Raw genomic sequence first — 17,279 nt, 5'->3', positions numbered from 1 at the left:
TATTATCATTGGATAATAAGTACACATTGGTGAGGGTGGTGGATTGAAGGGTGGTAGATAGGGCTTTAATGGACTATATAATGGTACCCAAGAAAAGAGTAGGAAGAGCTGTGGATGTACATGTTCTTAGGGGAGAGAGTGGGGGAATATTAGATAATTTTTTGGTGGAAGGTAAGTTGAGAGTGGAAGATAGATGGAGAAAGGAAAAAGAGAAAAGGTAGGGAGGTGCTTAGAGTAACTGCTTAAATGAGACCAAAAAGGAGAAAGAATACAAGAAGAAGCTAAGAGAAGAGTGGGAGGGAGTGAAGGATAGAGTAGAACTAGGAGTGGAGGAATAGGGAATGTTTCAAGGAGGGAGTCACAAGGTGTGTAAAGATGGAGGACTGACCGCAAAGGCCTTGTGGTGTGTAACAAGGTGAGTACTGAGAAGAACTAACTAACTGACTTGCCCACTCGGGGCCGGTACTATATATACGCTGGACTGACCCTGCGGCATAACCAGATGCAACCCAATTGTGGGGACCCTTTCTGGCCTGTCAATACCAGCATCAGGTCCTATACACTCCAACTCCAAATGCATACAATTTGCACCGATGCTAGAATGCTTGTGGGGTACATGTACACCACAGGTGTATGAGGATGCCTGCATTGGCTTCTAGTTATATTTATTTTGTAGTTGTAGTTGAGTGACCCCCATATTGTGTATACTGGCTTAATCATATTTTGTGTGGTTATTGATATTCAGAGTGAAAGAGATGGAGTAATACAGCTGTAACTTTATATTTTATAACAAGTATTGTGATACATTTAATCATTGTACATCAGGCAACTGGTGCTCCCCATGAAAATTGGAATTGTATTGAAGAGGTTAAGGGAGAAGCTGGAGGAAGTGGATAACTTTAGATACTTGGGGTTACATGTAGCAGGAAAGGGAGGAGTGGAGTGGAGGTAGAATGTAGATTGAGAGAAGCAAGTGGATTAAAAAGTGTAATGAGAAATAGACATTAGGTAATGGATGCTAAGAGGAGATTGTATGAAGGAGTGATTGTGCCAACAGCACTGTGTGGGGCAGAAACATGGAACATAAGAGAGGAAGAGTTTAAATGTTTTTTTAAATGAAATGTCTGAGAAGTATGATAGGGGTTACCTGGCTAGATAGAGTGAGAAATGAGGAGGCGAGGAGGAGAGCTGGGGTGGAAAAAGAATTGGGAGATAGGGTTGATGAAAAAGTATTGGGATGGTTTGGACACATGGAAAGAATAGGTGAAGAAAGATTAGTAAAATAAGTGTAGAGGGCAGAGGTGGGTGGGGTGAATATGAGGGGGCAACCAAGGATGAGATGGATGGATGGAGTAAAAAGGGCATTGGGAAAGAGGGGGATGTCTGTTGAGGAAGGAAGGGAAAAGACAGAAGATAGGGGTGAGTGGTGAATGATTGTATATGGATGATGCTGTGATGCATGGAAGGGAGTGGGTGGGGGATGAGGAGGCTAGGGAGTATGTGTGAATGATATTTTGACACAGCCTGAAGGGATTTCTACCTGTCTGCTCTTTTTCTGCATTAGGGGATGGAGAGGGGGAGTTGCCAATTAAATGAAGCAGCCTTGTTGTGGATGTGCTGTGTCTTTCTGTATTGCTTCTGATTGAGGCCAATGGGCAAGATGCAGGGATGACCCGTCATCCAGGAGGAGCCAAGAAAAGAGGGAGGGAGGGATGGTGAATGGGAGTGGAGGGTGTGGGAATGAAATGGGTGGGAGTGGATTTATGCCTTTTGACTTTGGCTACCTCCCTTGTAAGGGGGAAAAATCCCTTGGTATATGTAGGTATGTCAAGGGGTTGTTAGTATATGATATTGTAGTATGAGGGGTTCTGTGTCTTCTGTGTGGTGGTTATGTCTGGGGTAGTTTAAATCTGTGGGCAGGCCTATTTTGTTTTGGTATTCTTCTAATCCTGGGTGGTATCCTGAGCTCAGGCATGCTAGTGTGGTTCATACCAGATATACATACATATACCAAAGGCTTTTTTCCCCCTCTTACACAGGAGGTAGTCAAAAGACAAAGGCATAGAAACCACTCCCACCCATTCCATCCCCTACGTACTCCATTCCCCTCTACCCTCTTATCTTGCCACCTCCTGGAGGGTGGGTCATCCCTGCATCTCCCAGATATGGGAGTGTTTTTTCTGTCTAGGAGTATTGAATTTGGTGGTTAAGCAACAAGTCTCTCATGTTAACAACAAAAGTGACCCTTGCCTTAATTTTTAGTTATGTTACATTTTTATTCTTAGATATATTTGACAACAGAGAAAATGTTTCAGGGGTGTGAGCCTTGTGAAAGAGATTTTCCCAGCGGCAACTGATTGCCGATATATTAGACAGGTGAGTTTGCTCAAGGTTCATGCCAATCCCATCTGCAATTCAAGTTATGTGTTAACAGTTGCAGTGTTGTGGAGTAAAGCTATACTGAATTATATGTAAGTTCTTTGTTTTTATGGTTACTTCCTTCATTTTACATAATACGTCACCATGGTTATTCAGTTTGCATGTAGATGGGATGGTTAGGGAGGTTAGTGTAAGAATGTCAGGCAGGAGTTTGGCTTTGGAGAGTGAAGATTGAGGTGAGGAGCCTATGCCAGGAGGCATATAGCTGCAACTGAAGCCATCACCTGTGCCCTTTGTGCTTGGACTGTTGGGGCAGGTCACAGTCACAGCTGGGAATCAGAGAAGAATGTGGGATTCAAACCCACAAATAAGCAAATGCAAGGCCAGCACACTTCCAATTATGCTACCAGCAGAGTGAGTGTGGAGGGAAGCAGGTGAGCCAGTTGCTGTTTGTGGATGACACTGCACCTTTGGCTGAGTTTGAGGATAGACTAAAACAGTTGGAAACCAAGATTGGAATGGTGTGTGAAAGGAAAAAGCTGAAAGTAAATGTGGACAAAGTAAGATGATGTGTACTAGGAGTGATGATGGTTGTGAGTTTGAAGGGTTTGACCACATGTCTAACAGATGTGAAGAAATACAGTTTTCCATAGAGATGCATAAATACTTGGAATAGAGCTTAGGTGGTATAGCCCAATATGGAACAACACATGAAATCAGATCTAAATATGATAATTGGAAATCAAGGATATATATTAATCTGGAACTGTACATGAATTTGAGGGTGGGTATGATAAAAAATATAAGAGAATAGGAGACTGGACCCAACAAGTATTGCTGTTGTTAAGTAATATATGTAAGGCACTGTCTTGTTTTGCTTCGGGACTCTTAACCACTTCAGTACGACTCAAATTCTCGAGTGCAGCATCGGCTGCCAGACATACAATTCATCACACTAATTGCATTATAAAATATAAAGTCACTGCTGTATTACTCATTCTCTTTTACTCAGAGTAATAATACATACATACATATACCAAGGCTTTTCCCCCTTTCAAGGGAGGTAGCCAAAAAGGGAAAGGCATAAAAACACTCCCACCCATTTCATCCCTAAATACACTCCACACCCCTCCCACCCTCCCTCTCATCTGAGCACCTCCTGGATGACGGGTCATCCCTGCACCTTGCCCACTGCCCTGGGTCAGAAGCAGTGTCGCAAGACACAGCACATCCACAGCAAGGCCGCTTCATTTAATCGGCGACCCCCTTTACTCACACATACTACCCCAACCGCCCATTCCTCCTCATGCAATCACAACATCATCCATATACAACCATTCTCCACTCACCTCTGTCTTCCGTCCTCTCCCTTCCTTCTTCAACAGACATTCCCCTCTTCCCCAAAGCCCCCTTCACCCCATCCATCCACCTCATCCTAGGACGTCCCCTCATGTTCACTCCCTCCACATCTGCCTTCCATACCTCTTTTACTAGTCTTTCTTCACTCATTCTTTCCATGTGTCCAAACCATCCTAATATTCTTTCATCAACCCTATCTCCTAGAGTAATAATAAACCCTATCGCCCAGAGTAATAATAAACACCGAAAACGTGATTAAACCAGTTCACAGAATCCAGGGGTAACTTGTGTACAACTACAAAAATTATAGTCAAGATGCCGATGCCGGCATCCTTGTGTACCTACTTGTGCCTCGTGACACCTACGTGGTTGTCATCATACGAAAGTGGTTAAGGTAATTTAAGGAATGTTCAACTTCTGTAACCGGCAGAGGGCCCTACCACAGCTGAAGAGATTTGATCAAGATTAATTGAACCTTTTATCATCCAGAGGATATCTATACTACTTAGTAAGATCATAAAACATACATATACCAAGGCTTTTTCCCCCTTACAAGGGAGGTAGCCAAAAAGGAAAAGGCATAAAATCATTCCCACCCATTCTATCCCTGAATACACTCCACACCCCTCCACCCTCCCTCTCATCTTAGCACCTGGATGACGGGTCTTCCCTGCACCTTGTCCACTGCCCTGGGTCAGAAGCAGTGTCGCAAGACACAGCACATCCACAGCAAGGCCGCTTCATTAAATCGGCGACCCCCCTCTCCGTCCCCCCATCATAAAGGAGAAGACGGGGAAAAATCCCTTCGGGCTGCGTAAAAATTTGCTCACTCATACTACCTCAAGATCATAAAACAACAACCAGAAGAAAAAAAATTAAATAGCACTGATTGATAAAGGGTGATAGATCTCTGATGACAGAATTGTTTCATATGATTTTATTCCTCAGGGATCTTTCTTTGGAGAAGAAGATTTTTGCTGCTGGAACTGATGCATGCTATTTGAGGGAAGTAAGTGTATTTATCTAGTACTAACCCAGCTGTATTATACGGGAAGGGGAGCTATGCTTTTAGTGACCCATCTTTGTATATCACAGCATCTATAGTTTGTTCTTAAATTCTTGTATGGTTTTTGCACACACTATTGTTTTGTCCAATTTGTTCCAGACATACACCACTCTCTTTGGAAAACTTTTTTTTTTTTTTCCTCCAGATCTCCTCTATAACTACCCTTTTTGAGTTTCTTTTCGTGTCTTCTTGTTTTTCTTTTATCCCACTTTAGAAAGTTTTCTCTGTCAAGGACTTCCATGCCTTTCATGATTCTCTAAATGGCCAATAAATCTTGTCCTTCTCTTCTTTGTTCCAGGGTTGGTAGTTCCAGTTTAGAATTTTTGTTCGTATTTCAATTTTGAAAGTGTTGGGTCCATCTTTGTCGTTGCTCTTTGGATTCTTTCTAATTTCTTTATATTCTTTTTTGTACTGGGTGTCCATAGTGTCGCAGCATGCCCTAATCTTGGTCTTATCAGTGTGACTAATATTTCTTTTACCATTACTTCATCCAAGTAATTAAAAGCCACCTTTATTGATCTTAGTAAATCGTATTTTTCTCTGACTATATTGTTTATATGCTTGTCTGGGAACATATCTTTGTTAATAATTACTCCTAGGTCCTTTTCGAAGCTAACTTTCTTTACTTCTTTTGTACCGATTTTATATAGTCCTGATATTCTTTTTATTTTTTCCAACTTTTAAATTGTTGGTTGAAGTTGAAGTTGCCAAGATAAGAGGGAGGGAAGTGGGTGGAGGGGAGTGGAGTGTGATGGGGATGGAATGGGTGGGAGTGGTTTTATGCCTTTGTTTTTTGGCTACCTCCCTTATAAGGGGGGGAAAAAGCCTTTGGCATATGTATGTATGAATGTACTTTTTCCAAACTGTTGTACTATATTTCTTAATGTTGAAGTTCACTTTCTACTTTTGGCTCCATTCCCAGACTTTGTCCAGGTCTCTCTGTAGTGATTCATAGTCTTTTTCTGTGCTTCCTTTCTTCAGTAGTTTTGCATCATCTGCAGGATTTCATTTATATGTAAAGTTTGAACATAAGCTGTAGTAGTAGTAGGAGGAGGAGGAGAACATTTACCTGTTTTCAGCATTCTTTGTGTGAAAAGAAATGTTTTAGAAATTGACAGAAAACTTTTGATAGAGGTCTGGTCTGAAGGCGGAGTGTTGTCCCCTCAGGGCTGCACTTTCAGTTTGAGGCAAGATGTTGACAGATTTTTGAAGACATACATGTGGGAGATGATACTCTCTGATATCTTGTCTTGCAGGACCACTATGTGCAGATACCTGTTGTTGGTCCCTGTATTCATTTATATATATTTGCTGCATTGCATCTGATCCAAGCATTGTGGCAGGGGAGAGGTATGACCCTTCATCCATGAAGCACCAAGAAGGGAGAGTCAGAAAAAGTGTCATGAGAAATAGGTATCTTGGGATGGATGCAAAGACAAGATATTGTATGAAGGGGTGATTGTGCCAATGGTACTGTATGAGGCAGAGACTTAAAATTTAAGGGAGACAGGAAGGAGGTCATTATTATTTTTTTAAATGTGTTTGAGATGAAGTATTTGGGAAGTATGGTGGGCGTTATGAGGTTGAAATAAGGTGAGGAGGAGAGTGGGGGCTGGAAAAGGAGTTGGCAAATAGTGTTGATGAAAGATTATTCAGATGGTTTGAGCACATGGCAAGAACAAATGAAGAAAGACCAGCAAAAAGAATGTGGAAGGCAGAAGTGGATGGGGTGAACTTGAGGGGAAGAATGAAATGGATGAATTGGATGAAGGAAGCTTTGAGTAAAAGAGGAATGTCTGTTGAGCAGGGAAGAGAGAAGGTGGGAGTTGAGTTGTTGTAAATGGACTATGAATTGGTGCTGCCCAAAGGGATTTCTCCTCATCTCTATTTTTGCCTGAGGGGGCAAGAAGGGAAGGCTGCTGTATAAATGAAGTGGCTGGCCCTGCTGTAGAGGTGCTGTGTCTTGCTGCATTGTTTCTGACCTGGGCAGGGGACAGGGATGACCCATCATCCACAAGGAGCTAAGATAAAAGGGAAACAGATGAGTGGCAGATGGGAGTGGGATTGCATTGGGTTCATGCCTTATAATGGGTAATATGCCTATTATCATATAGATAGAATTGGACACTTGCCATTTATTAATTAAATCACCTTCTGCTTAACAGCTAGGCATCCCAGCTTTAGGTTTTTCTCCAATGAACCATACTCCCATCTTACTGCATGACCATAATGAGTACCTGGAGGAAAAGACGTTCCTTAGGGGTATTCAGATCTACTGTACCATCATCAAGGACATTGCTAATCTCCGATGTTAGGTGTTCCTTATTGTAGAGCTGCTCATTCTACCATAGTAAGTAATTTTATTTTAGTTCAATAAATGGTGTAAGACATGAATATCTATGCTGTATCTTGTTCATATTACCTTGAGCATAGTTTTGTTTGGGGACCAAAGATGAGTACCTGCAGACAGTGAAACTGCCTATTTTCAAAACATTACAACCACTTCACCTGCATCAGGAGGGACTAACACTTAGTCCAAGTTCAACAGTAGTTCTTGCACCTTTTCATTCTCCACCCCATACTACAGAGGATCAGAAATGAAAAGATGGACTCGTAGAATTGGTAAAGAATAGGTTCAAGAGAACAACATAAAAGAGGGACTGCAATTGTACAAAAGCATAATTATTACTTTATGAGTAGAGCATTTAATCAATCTGTTTATTGTTGCCTCAAGTTTCGCTAAGCAAAAATGCTGCATTGCTACAATGACTGGCAACAGTCCTTGGGCCCTCCCACATATTTCTCATAAGAAACTTTGGACTGTTGTATTAGTGGGGGAATGTTTCCATGTCACTGGCTGAAAGTGGTAAGGGAAGGGGATCAGTCACTGGTTGTTAGGTATCCATGTGTTAAAAAGTGTAAGAAATACAATTGAAATTGATAAAGAGAGATTTTGAGTCTAATCTGGAGCCCGAGTGTCAGCCCTTCAGGGCTGCATCTCTTGATGAAGGTAAGAAGTGGACAGATTTTGAAAATGGGCAGTTTTCTGTTCATCTTGCAGGAACACCACATGAGTTACTACCATTGGTCCCTGGAGCTTTTAATTCTAATGTAGATGAATGATGTGTGGTTGTGTTTTATAGGGCTTCCCTAAAGAGTCCATATAGGGCGAGTGACCAAGTCAAGTTTACACACAGTTCCTGCACATTTAAATATGTGGTTTTACATAACTTCTTTTGTATTACTCTTATAATCAGTGCAGGCGATTGGCTTTTAGTATCAAAACTAAAGGAAGTGTTGATATTGTAGAACTAATCACCATACATTTTGCTAAATCATAACTATATATTTTTTTTTCCAGGAAATTGGTGATTATATGGAAGAAATTTACTTGAGCATGATGGAGTGTATATTTGATTAATTTTCAAAATGGCTAGTATACTTTGTACACATTTGTAGTTTTGGGTATTGGTAATGTTAGACAGACATACATAGACCAAGGGCTTTTTCCCCCTTACCAGGGAGGTAGCCAAAGTCAAAAGGCATATATCCACTCCCATCCATTTCATCCCCACCCATTCCACTCCCATCCACCACCCCTTCCACCCACTCATCTTGGGTCCTCATGGATGACAGGTCATCCCTGCATCTTGCCCACCACCCTGGCTGTTTCACTTAATCATTGACTCCCCCACATCCCCTTATGCAGAAACATTGAAGACAGGGAGAAATCCCTTGAAGCTGCATCAAAACATCGTTCACACATAACCACTCCCTAACCCCCCCTGTCATCCCCCACCCACTCCCATGCATCACAGTATTATCTATAGACAGCCATTCTCCATTCACCCCTATGTCCTGCCTTCTCCCATCCTTCCTCAACAGACTTCCCTCTCTTTCTCAACATCCCTTTCACCCCATCCATCCATCTCATCCTTGGTCACCCCCTCATGTTCACTCCATCCATCTCTGCCTTCCACACTTCTTTTACTAATCTTTCTTCACCCATTCTTTCCATGTGTCCAAATTATCCCAATACTCTTTCATGAACCCTATCTCCCATCTCCTTTGTTATGATTATAATTCATAATATATTGTTATTATAATTACTATTATTTTATTTTATTTATTTATTTATTTTTATTTATTAATTTATTTATACATTTTTTTCTTTTGTACAAAATTGTTCCCCTCTCTTTACGATTCGTGTCCCAGACCAAGAGGTCTTCAGTTATGTTTCTCTTTTCACTCCAATGGTATAAACATTTCCATCAAAAGGAAGAAGAGAAATATGTATTTTGATGGAAATGTTTAGGTCTTTATATGTTATTATTGGTGTTGGTATTATTTGTAAGGCCCACAGAATCAGTCTCTGCCAGGATTGATGGATGTGGGGCAGGGGCTGTCTCAAAGGTGAACTCTGGAAGAGAATATGGTTTATTTATAGGAAGGAGTATTGTTTCACTTTAGGCCATTGTTTTTTTTATTAAGTGTTTCACAGATTTGGCAGTGTTATTTTTATCTTATTTTATTTTATTTTTGCCTGTCTTGGGTTTACAAATATGGGATACTCCTACTATTGCTGTGGTGGTGGTCGGGCCACTTGCTGACCCATCACTGCTAGCACCAATTGAATCCAGTCTCTACGGGTCTGTGCCACTGTCATCCACTTATGAACATCTGCTCCAGTCCTGTCCAGGTCCTCCTTCATGTTGTCCATCCATCTCCATCCTACCATACTGCCCCTCAGCACTCTCTTTGGTATTCTTACCTGGTCCATTCTTGCAATATACCCAGCATACTGCAGTCACCTTGACTTTATGATGTTGACAATATTTGTTTGGCTTGATATTTCCTGTAACTCTTCATTATAACACTTCCATTCTTGGTGTAGTTTGTCAAATACTGGGTACAAAATTTTCCCTAGTACACTGTTCTCAAACACAAAGACTTTTTTCTATTTTCTTAGGCGCCATTTTCTTAGGCCAACATATTCACTCTCCCAGATTTGAACTCCATTCCAACATTATCTCTCTCACTGCTCTTACTATTCTTTCCAGTAGTAGGTTGAATAGTAGTGGGGATAGGGTGCACCCCTGCCTCAAACCACACTTTACCTCAAAAATATCCATCTTCTTGTTGCCAACCCTTACTTATGCTTCAGTGCTATCATATGTTGGTTTCACTAAGTTTACAATTTTTATTGCTATTCCAAATTATCTGTCATTGCTTGTTTGAAATCTACAAACATATACCAGTGATTTATATTAAACTCCCAGCTCTTCTCCAGTATCTGTCTGATTGTAAACAGGTGGTCTGTTGACATCCCCCTTCTAAAACCACATTGATATTTGTCTAATATTTCATTTGCATAGTGGGTCAGAGTCCTATAAAGTAGTGTAATGCCTATGTAATTTCCACATACCATTTTGTCTCCTTTCTTCAGTATTGGTATAATGATTCTTTTTTTCCATTTTTATGGTACCTTTTCCTCTCTCCATATTCTTGAAATTAGTTGGTATACTTTATCATTCAGGTACTTTCTTCCTGCCTTTAGTAGTTCTTCCACTATTCCATCTTCCCTAAGTGCTTTATTATTCTTTAGTTCTTTTATGGATGTTCTTATTTCATTAATTGTTGATTCCATTACATCTGCCTCGTTACTATTATCATCATTCACTTCCTCATATGGTGTATCTAGTTCTAGTCTATTCAAAAGTTCTTTAAAGAAATTTTCCCAACAGCTTAAGATTTCTTCTTATTCGGTTGCTATGGCTCTATTTTGGTTTTTAAACATATTTATTGGGGTCTATCCTGTTTCTGACTTTCTTCATTATAGCATATTGTTCTCTTATCTGTCCTTCTCTTCCTAGTGCTTTGATTTTATCCAGATTGTTGTTCATAAATTCTCTTTTCTTCTGTCTTTTTATTTTCTTTGCTTCTTGCCTCTTTTGCATGAAATCCTCTTTATTTTCCGCACTCCTAATTTGTTGCCACTTCTGTCTTGTTTTCTTTCTCACTTCTACAGCACTTGCACACTCCTCATCCTACCATTCCTTTCTTCTATTATTCCGCTTATACCCAATAATCTCTTCTGCCAATTTGATTATGCATTTGTCTGGCATTTTTGCTTCTTTTATGTCTGCCTCCTCCTGTCATCATTAAAACCTTGTATCTGTTTCTGATTTTCAGTTAGTATTGAGTACTTATTTCTTGTTTTATTCTCCCAGTCTCAAATTTTCTTTGTGGTTTGTTCCACATTTTCTGCTCTAACTAAAGTTGAGCCTTTACTTTTGCAGTTAGTAGTAGGTGATCTGTGCTGCAGTCTGCGCCTCTATAGCATCGCATATCTTGCAGGGTTCCTCTGTGTTTTGCATTTACCAGTACATGATCAATTTGGCTCCTGGTTCTGCCATCTGGGAATTCTCATGTATACTTGTGGATGTTCTTGTGTGGGAACCATGTTATGCCTATAATCCTGTTATTCACCTCTGTAAAAGATACTAGTCTAAGGCTGTCTGGCCCTACTGACTTAAAATTTTCTCTTCCCATTTTTGCATTTATATCACCCAACACGCTCAGTAAATCATACTTTTGTATTCCATCAACCAGATCTTGTAGATCTCCGTACTGTCTGCCCTTTTCCCTGTCTTCTCCATCTTCACTTGGCGCATATGTAGCTATAACAGTAATGTTAGACCACTTCCTCCTAAATCATGCTTTGAGTATTATTTCATTTACTGGTTTGTATTCAATTAACACTCGCTGTGCTTTGGGGCTAATGCACAATGCAACTCCTTCTCTATGTACCTCATCTTCACGCCCACTATACAAATACTTATAACCATATATTGCATTCTCCTATTCCTGGCCATCTCATTTCTTGCAAGGCTGCTATATTTACTTTGTAGTTCTTTAACTCATTTACAGTGTTTTTTCCTAATCCTGGTTGATAAAGGCTTTGCACATTCCAAGTTGCTATTTGAAGGGGTTCTTGCCAATTAAATCTTCCATTTCCTTGTCTTCCATTTCCATGTCCAGGATAATTTCCAGGGTTGTTATAATTAGGTCCGTCCATCCGAGGGAATGTTCCAATTTCAGTAAGAGTTTTTAAGGTGAGGAGGTTGTTAGCCTTCCGCACCCGAGTCAGGTTATACCTCCTGACACTCGGTCGTTGGATGTACGTTCAGTAGAAGCAGGGGCACCACAAGCAAGTAGTATTCCAACAGTCACAAGGCAGAGGCTAAGTAGACCCAAGAGTATCTTAGAAGTCATTTTAAGAATTCTCCCAACATATCTTAAGATTATGTATTGCGCATGCACTCCCATTAACCCCACAAGTATGGGATCCACAAAATAATAACAGAAAGAATGGCCTTATCTGTGGTGATATGACAACTGTTAGGTGCTAAGAGAGGAGTAACTTCAGATTCAGAAAGAGAGACTGGTGCTGAGCTTAATGTGGATGTGTCAAGCAGCTGAGAGGGGTGGAGAGGTTGCAAGGCAATGAATGGCTCTGGGGAGTTGGTGAGAGAGAAAAAGAGACAGCTACTGGGATAGATGAAAATGTTCATCTATGGGTTCCAAGGCAATGATTTGATCTGACAAATTCCGTCAGCCCTTGTATACCAGTGAGTGAGGCTGAAGATGGCCCAGCCAGCTCCCAGCCTGTGTGTTGATTGGCCACTGTCATCAGTGCTCTGTGCCATTGAGCAGAGAGGACAACTGCCTAACATGCCCCTACAGAAATTGAGGCTGGAGGGACATGTGGAGCCTTGACAGGAGATCAGCCAGGTAGTTGTCCTCCACATATCTCAGCAGCTGGGTTGACATTATATTGCCTTGGGTTGTGGCAGTGGCTTCATTTCTGAGGTATAATGGATATTCCTAATATTGTTAATTATATACATACTTATAATGAAGATTGACCTATGGTTAGTCAGAACATAACCTGGTCGTAAGTCAACAGCTACCTATATTATTATTGTTATTGTTATTGAATTTATTATCAATATTATAATTTTTAATATATTTATATATATATTTATTATTTATTTTTTATTCTTTATTTTTTTTTCAAGTGTATCTTGTATGCCAAAATATTGCACACAGTAAAATAAACTCAAGCTACACCCAGATAATCTGCATCTTCCTGCTGTGTATCTTCAAAACCCCTCAGCAACCTAATCTTTGTCTGGAGGTGTGACATTGAGGGGCTGGATTGGACCCAAGGTGTCTGTTAACTCCTCTCCTTCACATTCTTCTAGCCAGTGAAATTGAAACAAACTCACACTAAATGCATGGATTTGCAGAAAGATGGAATTGTGAAAAAAGTTTAAAGTCAGCCCATAATAATGATAATGTTGTCTCAAGTTTCACAGACTGGAAAGTCAACCCTACAATAGTTCATTATTAATCACTTAGTTGTCATCCAGAAAAAGGATTAGACTGCTGTTGGTGTTGTATTAGTGTGGATCTGTTTGTATGTGACCAGCTGGAAGAAGGAGGAGGAAGGAGCAGAGCAGTCACTGATTGTCAGCTTATATGTGAATAAATGGAGGAAAGATAGTTGAAAGTGACAAAAAGGAAATGCTGGGCCTGATGTAGAAAGTCAATGCTAGCCTCTCAGGGCTGCACCTTCAGATAGGTAAATGTGATGGGATATGAAGAAGAGTGGCACTGATATAATTCACTCCACTGTCCAACTTGCAGGTCTGTCATTTGTAGGCATCCATCATTGATTCCTTTTGCTCAAATTAAGGTATACAGCCCAAATCTAAATACCATATAGTATTCCTGATTATTCTATGTACCTTGTCAAAATTTTGATATGTAAACATTTTGGAAATAAAACTTTTAAAATTTTAAAGAAATATGTTGTGACCCTTTTCCATGTTCCTCAAAATGCCTTTATTTTGAATGCATGCATAGTGGTTCATAGCACCAGGTTTAACCTAGAAACATGTACCAGGAGAAGAAGAAGAAGAAGAAAAAGAAAGAAAAAAAGGCATCCTAAACAGGATAATTGAAAAGTGGAATGCACTCCCAGTTGGGGTGGTAAATACTCGAAATATAAATAGATTCAAACTTTTGTATGATGAAATGAAACTGCCCAAAAGGAAGGGAAGTAGAGTGAACAATAGCTGCAAGTGTTCATCTCTGTCCTGAATACAAACTGACCAGAATTACCTTGTATCATTCTCAAAGTGTATATTATGCTAATTTAAAAGAGAAGTCTTCTTTCTCAGAGACTGAAAACACATCAGTTTCAGAGAACCCCAAAGACAAATGCAATCCAGAATGATCAAACCTGGAGTCACATGTGGATGCACTGCACTCTGTCAGACAAACTCCTCACCACTAGTTCCACCTGAACAACCACACCAATGGAGACCATCTACATGATACAGGAACTCTACATAAACTCCTTGAATCTCCTCACCTTTGCCATTAGAATCCCCAACTCAACCCCTCACCTTCTTCCCATCTGAAGTACATACATATAACAATGGCTTTTGCCATCTCTTCCATTATCTCTCCATCTGCACCTTATACCTTATCTTCTCTTAATTTCCTTCAAAAACATCTTTTTATTACTTTCAAAATTATGTCATACTCGTACCCTATTTTACATCTGCTCTCTTCTTTGCCTCCTTTATCTTATGCATTACTTCTCTTTTCTTTGTACCCCTCATGATTCTGTCATCCTATTTTGTAACTAATTTGTAAATGCTCGTTTCTTCTCTTCTACAACCTTCTTTGCTTCATCCCACCACTCACCACCCTTCCTTCTATTTCCTCCCATCCTCCTTGTTCCACACATTATCTTTACACACCTTGTAACTCCCTCCTTGAAACATCCCCATTCCACCATTCCTAGTTCTACTCTATCCTTCACTCCCTCCCACTCTTCTCTCAGCTTCTTGTACTTCTTTTCTCTCATTTAAGTAGTGTACTCTAAGCACCTCCCTACCTTCTGTCCTTATCCTCTTTCTTCATCTATCCTCCACTCTCAACTTACCTTCCACCAAAAAATTATCAGATATTCTCCCACTTTCTCCCCTTAGAACATGTACATCCAAAACTCTTCCTACTATTCTCCTGGTTACCACTATATAATCTATTAAAGCCCCATCTTCCACCCTTCCATCCACCACTCTCTCCCATGTGTACTTATGCTTGAGTTTCTTCCTAAACTTTGTATTTGCTATCATCAACTCTTTGTAAATACATCACCATCATCTCTCCACTATGATTTTTTCCTGGAACTCCACACTTCCCAAACACTCCACCTATTGATTCATCTACCCTAGTATTGAAATATCCCAATACCACTACATTGATATTCTTCCCCAAACCCTGTATGGACTCGTTTAAATCTATCTGAAAAGCCTCCCTTTCCTTTACACTCTTCTCGCTACCAGGCCCATATGCACTAACAAAAACCCACATCTTACTTCCCAGTTTCACATTCATCCACATTAACCTTGAAGAAACCTCCTTCAACTCCACACATTTACCTATCTCTTCACTTACTAGTGTAGCCACCCCTTCTGTCCCTAATCTTTTCCAGACACTCTCCCAAACTCAAACTTGCCCCTCCCTTTCAACATGGTATCACTCAATGCCAACACATCCTTCTCACAAACTTACTGCCTATCTCTTCCCTTTAATTCTCATCTGTTCTACATCCACGCACATTAAAAAACCCAAACCTTATAGGATGAAGGAATGCAAAAGTTGGACTGCAAGCTTTTTGTTGAGTAGTGTACAGGTAGGGTTACACTAGTCAACAAAAAGCTTGCAGTCAACTTTTGCATTCATTCATCCTATAAGTGTTTACATGTAAATCCAGCCTTACTGTGTAGAGAAATTCCCACCAATCACGTAAAAGGAGCTACAGCAAGCCCCACCCTCTCTCCAGAATGAGGAACTCATTGGCAGAGCCAATGTCTGTGCCACTTTTTCAAACATTTTATCACAAATTTGAACGACCCGCGACCTCCTAAAATGCATATCTTATATATATATATACACACACACAGAGCGGTCCGAGTTCGAATCCCGCCCAAGGCTGAAATAACTATAGTATCGCTGCGAGTCGTTACTCCAGCTCGTGGGCGGGGAGTTGCGTGTGTGTGTGTACGTGTAAGGTCACAGCATTGCCCATAGATCGGTCATATAAGAGCTCTGAGCTCTTTCGGGAGGGTAGGAGCTGTCGATCACGAATCCAACACGTAATCCAAGACTAATGTGAATCACACATGCACACACATAGACATAGATCGATGGCGCAGTGGTAGCGTTCACAACCTGCTAACCCAGCGGTTCGAGTTCGAATCCCGCCCAGGGCTGAAGTAATTCTAGTATCGTTGCGCTGCGAGCCACACTATTGGGTGGGGAATGGGATGTGTGCGTGTCAGGTCACAGCATTACTCATAGATCGGTCATACATGATTTCTGAGCTCTCATGCAGGAGGGTAGTAGCTGTCAATCCCGAGTCCAACATGTGGTCCAAGACCATGATGAATTACATATATTATCGAGCACTAGGCAGGAATTATTTGCCATCCATAGAAAATTGTATTTGAAGGGCTGCCTGAAAAAGATTACATCGTTATTTTTTAATATAATCGGGATGCCTCCCATCCCAAAGCACCTCTTGTGGTTGTATCCTCTCTATTAGAGCATGGGTAACTTCAGTATTCCACTCCATCACAGCGAATAATATAGATATCAAGCAAATGGTGAGAAGATTTTTCGTGCGTAAGAAAAATTAGCAGTGTTATACAGCACTAGTTAAACAATGGTTTGATTATTGCCATAATATACATTCCATAAATTTTATTTTCTATTTTAAGATAATATTATAGTATTAAATAATTTATATCTTATTACTGAATCAGTTGTATGTATAATTTTTAAAATTGTCGTAAATATGAATACATACATTTTCAGTTTCTCTCTGATCTCTTCCGAGGTGTGGACTACAACGATATTGCGTTGGGCGTCCCAAGGCTTGGATTCCGACCCAAATCCTCCAGCGTTGGACGAAATCCATCCATAGGCTCGGAATCCAACATATCCTGTGACTTGTGTAGCTGTACTTTAACCCTACCTTTATCAAACATAGTTGCATCACAAGCTTGAAATAAACGCAGGATATACCTTACATTATCCTTGGTCGTGGACTGTTGTGGCGCATTGGGTTTTCCCTCGCCCCATGTATCATGAGATGTACAAATTCGATTTTGTTGACCTTTGACATTTTTCAGTTAACACCGAACGAATTTGTCGAATTAAATGTCGGCTTCGGTATTAAGTTTAAATTGCGGTTTCTCTGCCACCCTTGTTAGTTGAATAAAGTTGTTTGACCTAAGCAAAAATTCAAGAGTGCACCAACGCTGAATGCATTGTCCTCCAAGAGGTCATACTTAAGAATGGATGAATAAGTGCAGGGTGGGAGGAGGGCACT

General features: G+C 40.4%; 1 protein-coding gene across 4 annotated transcripts in view; it reads left to right on the top strand.

Annotated features, from left to right (window-relative positions):
• Positions 1-17,054, top strand: part of LOC143036577 (aminoacylase-1-like) — a 32,447-nt gene extending 15,393 nt beyond the window's left edge. The window contains exons 8-10 of one of the 4 annotated variants that reach the window (XM_076204116.1): positions 2,316-2,376; positions 6,970-7,154; positions 16,763-17,054. In XM_076204116.1, coding sequence (XP_076060231.1) covers positions 2,316-2,376; positions 6,970-7,119 — 211 coding nt within the window. In that variant the 3' untranslated portion in view covers positions 7,120-7,154; positions 16,763-17,054. Of the gene's footprint in view, positions 1-2,315; positions 2,377-4,686; positions 4,748-6,969; positions 7,155-8,165; positions 13,678-16,762 lie in introns of those variants that run through there. The other 3 variants (XM_076204117.1, XM_076204115.1, XM_076204118.1) reach the window with 3 other exon arrangements.
• The last annotated feature ends 225 nt before the right edge of the window (positions 17,055-17,279 follow it).

The sequence above is a fragment of the Oratosquilla oratoria genome, chromosome 20 (assembly GCF_046742065.1).
Source record: "Oratosquilla oratoria isolate Oo_2021 chromosome 20, ASM4674206v1, whole genome shotgun sequence".
In the NCBI taxonomy this organism is placed as follows: domain Eukaryota; kingdom Metazoa; phylum Arthropoda; class Malacostraca; order Stomatopoda; family Squillidae; genus Oratosquilla; species Oratosquilla oratoria.
The sequence above is the reverse complement of the archived record's forward strand: the minus strand, read 5'-3'. Positions and strand labels throughout refer to the sequence as shown.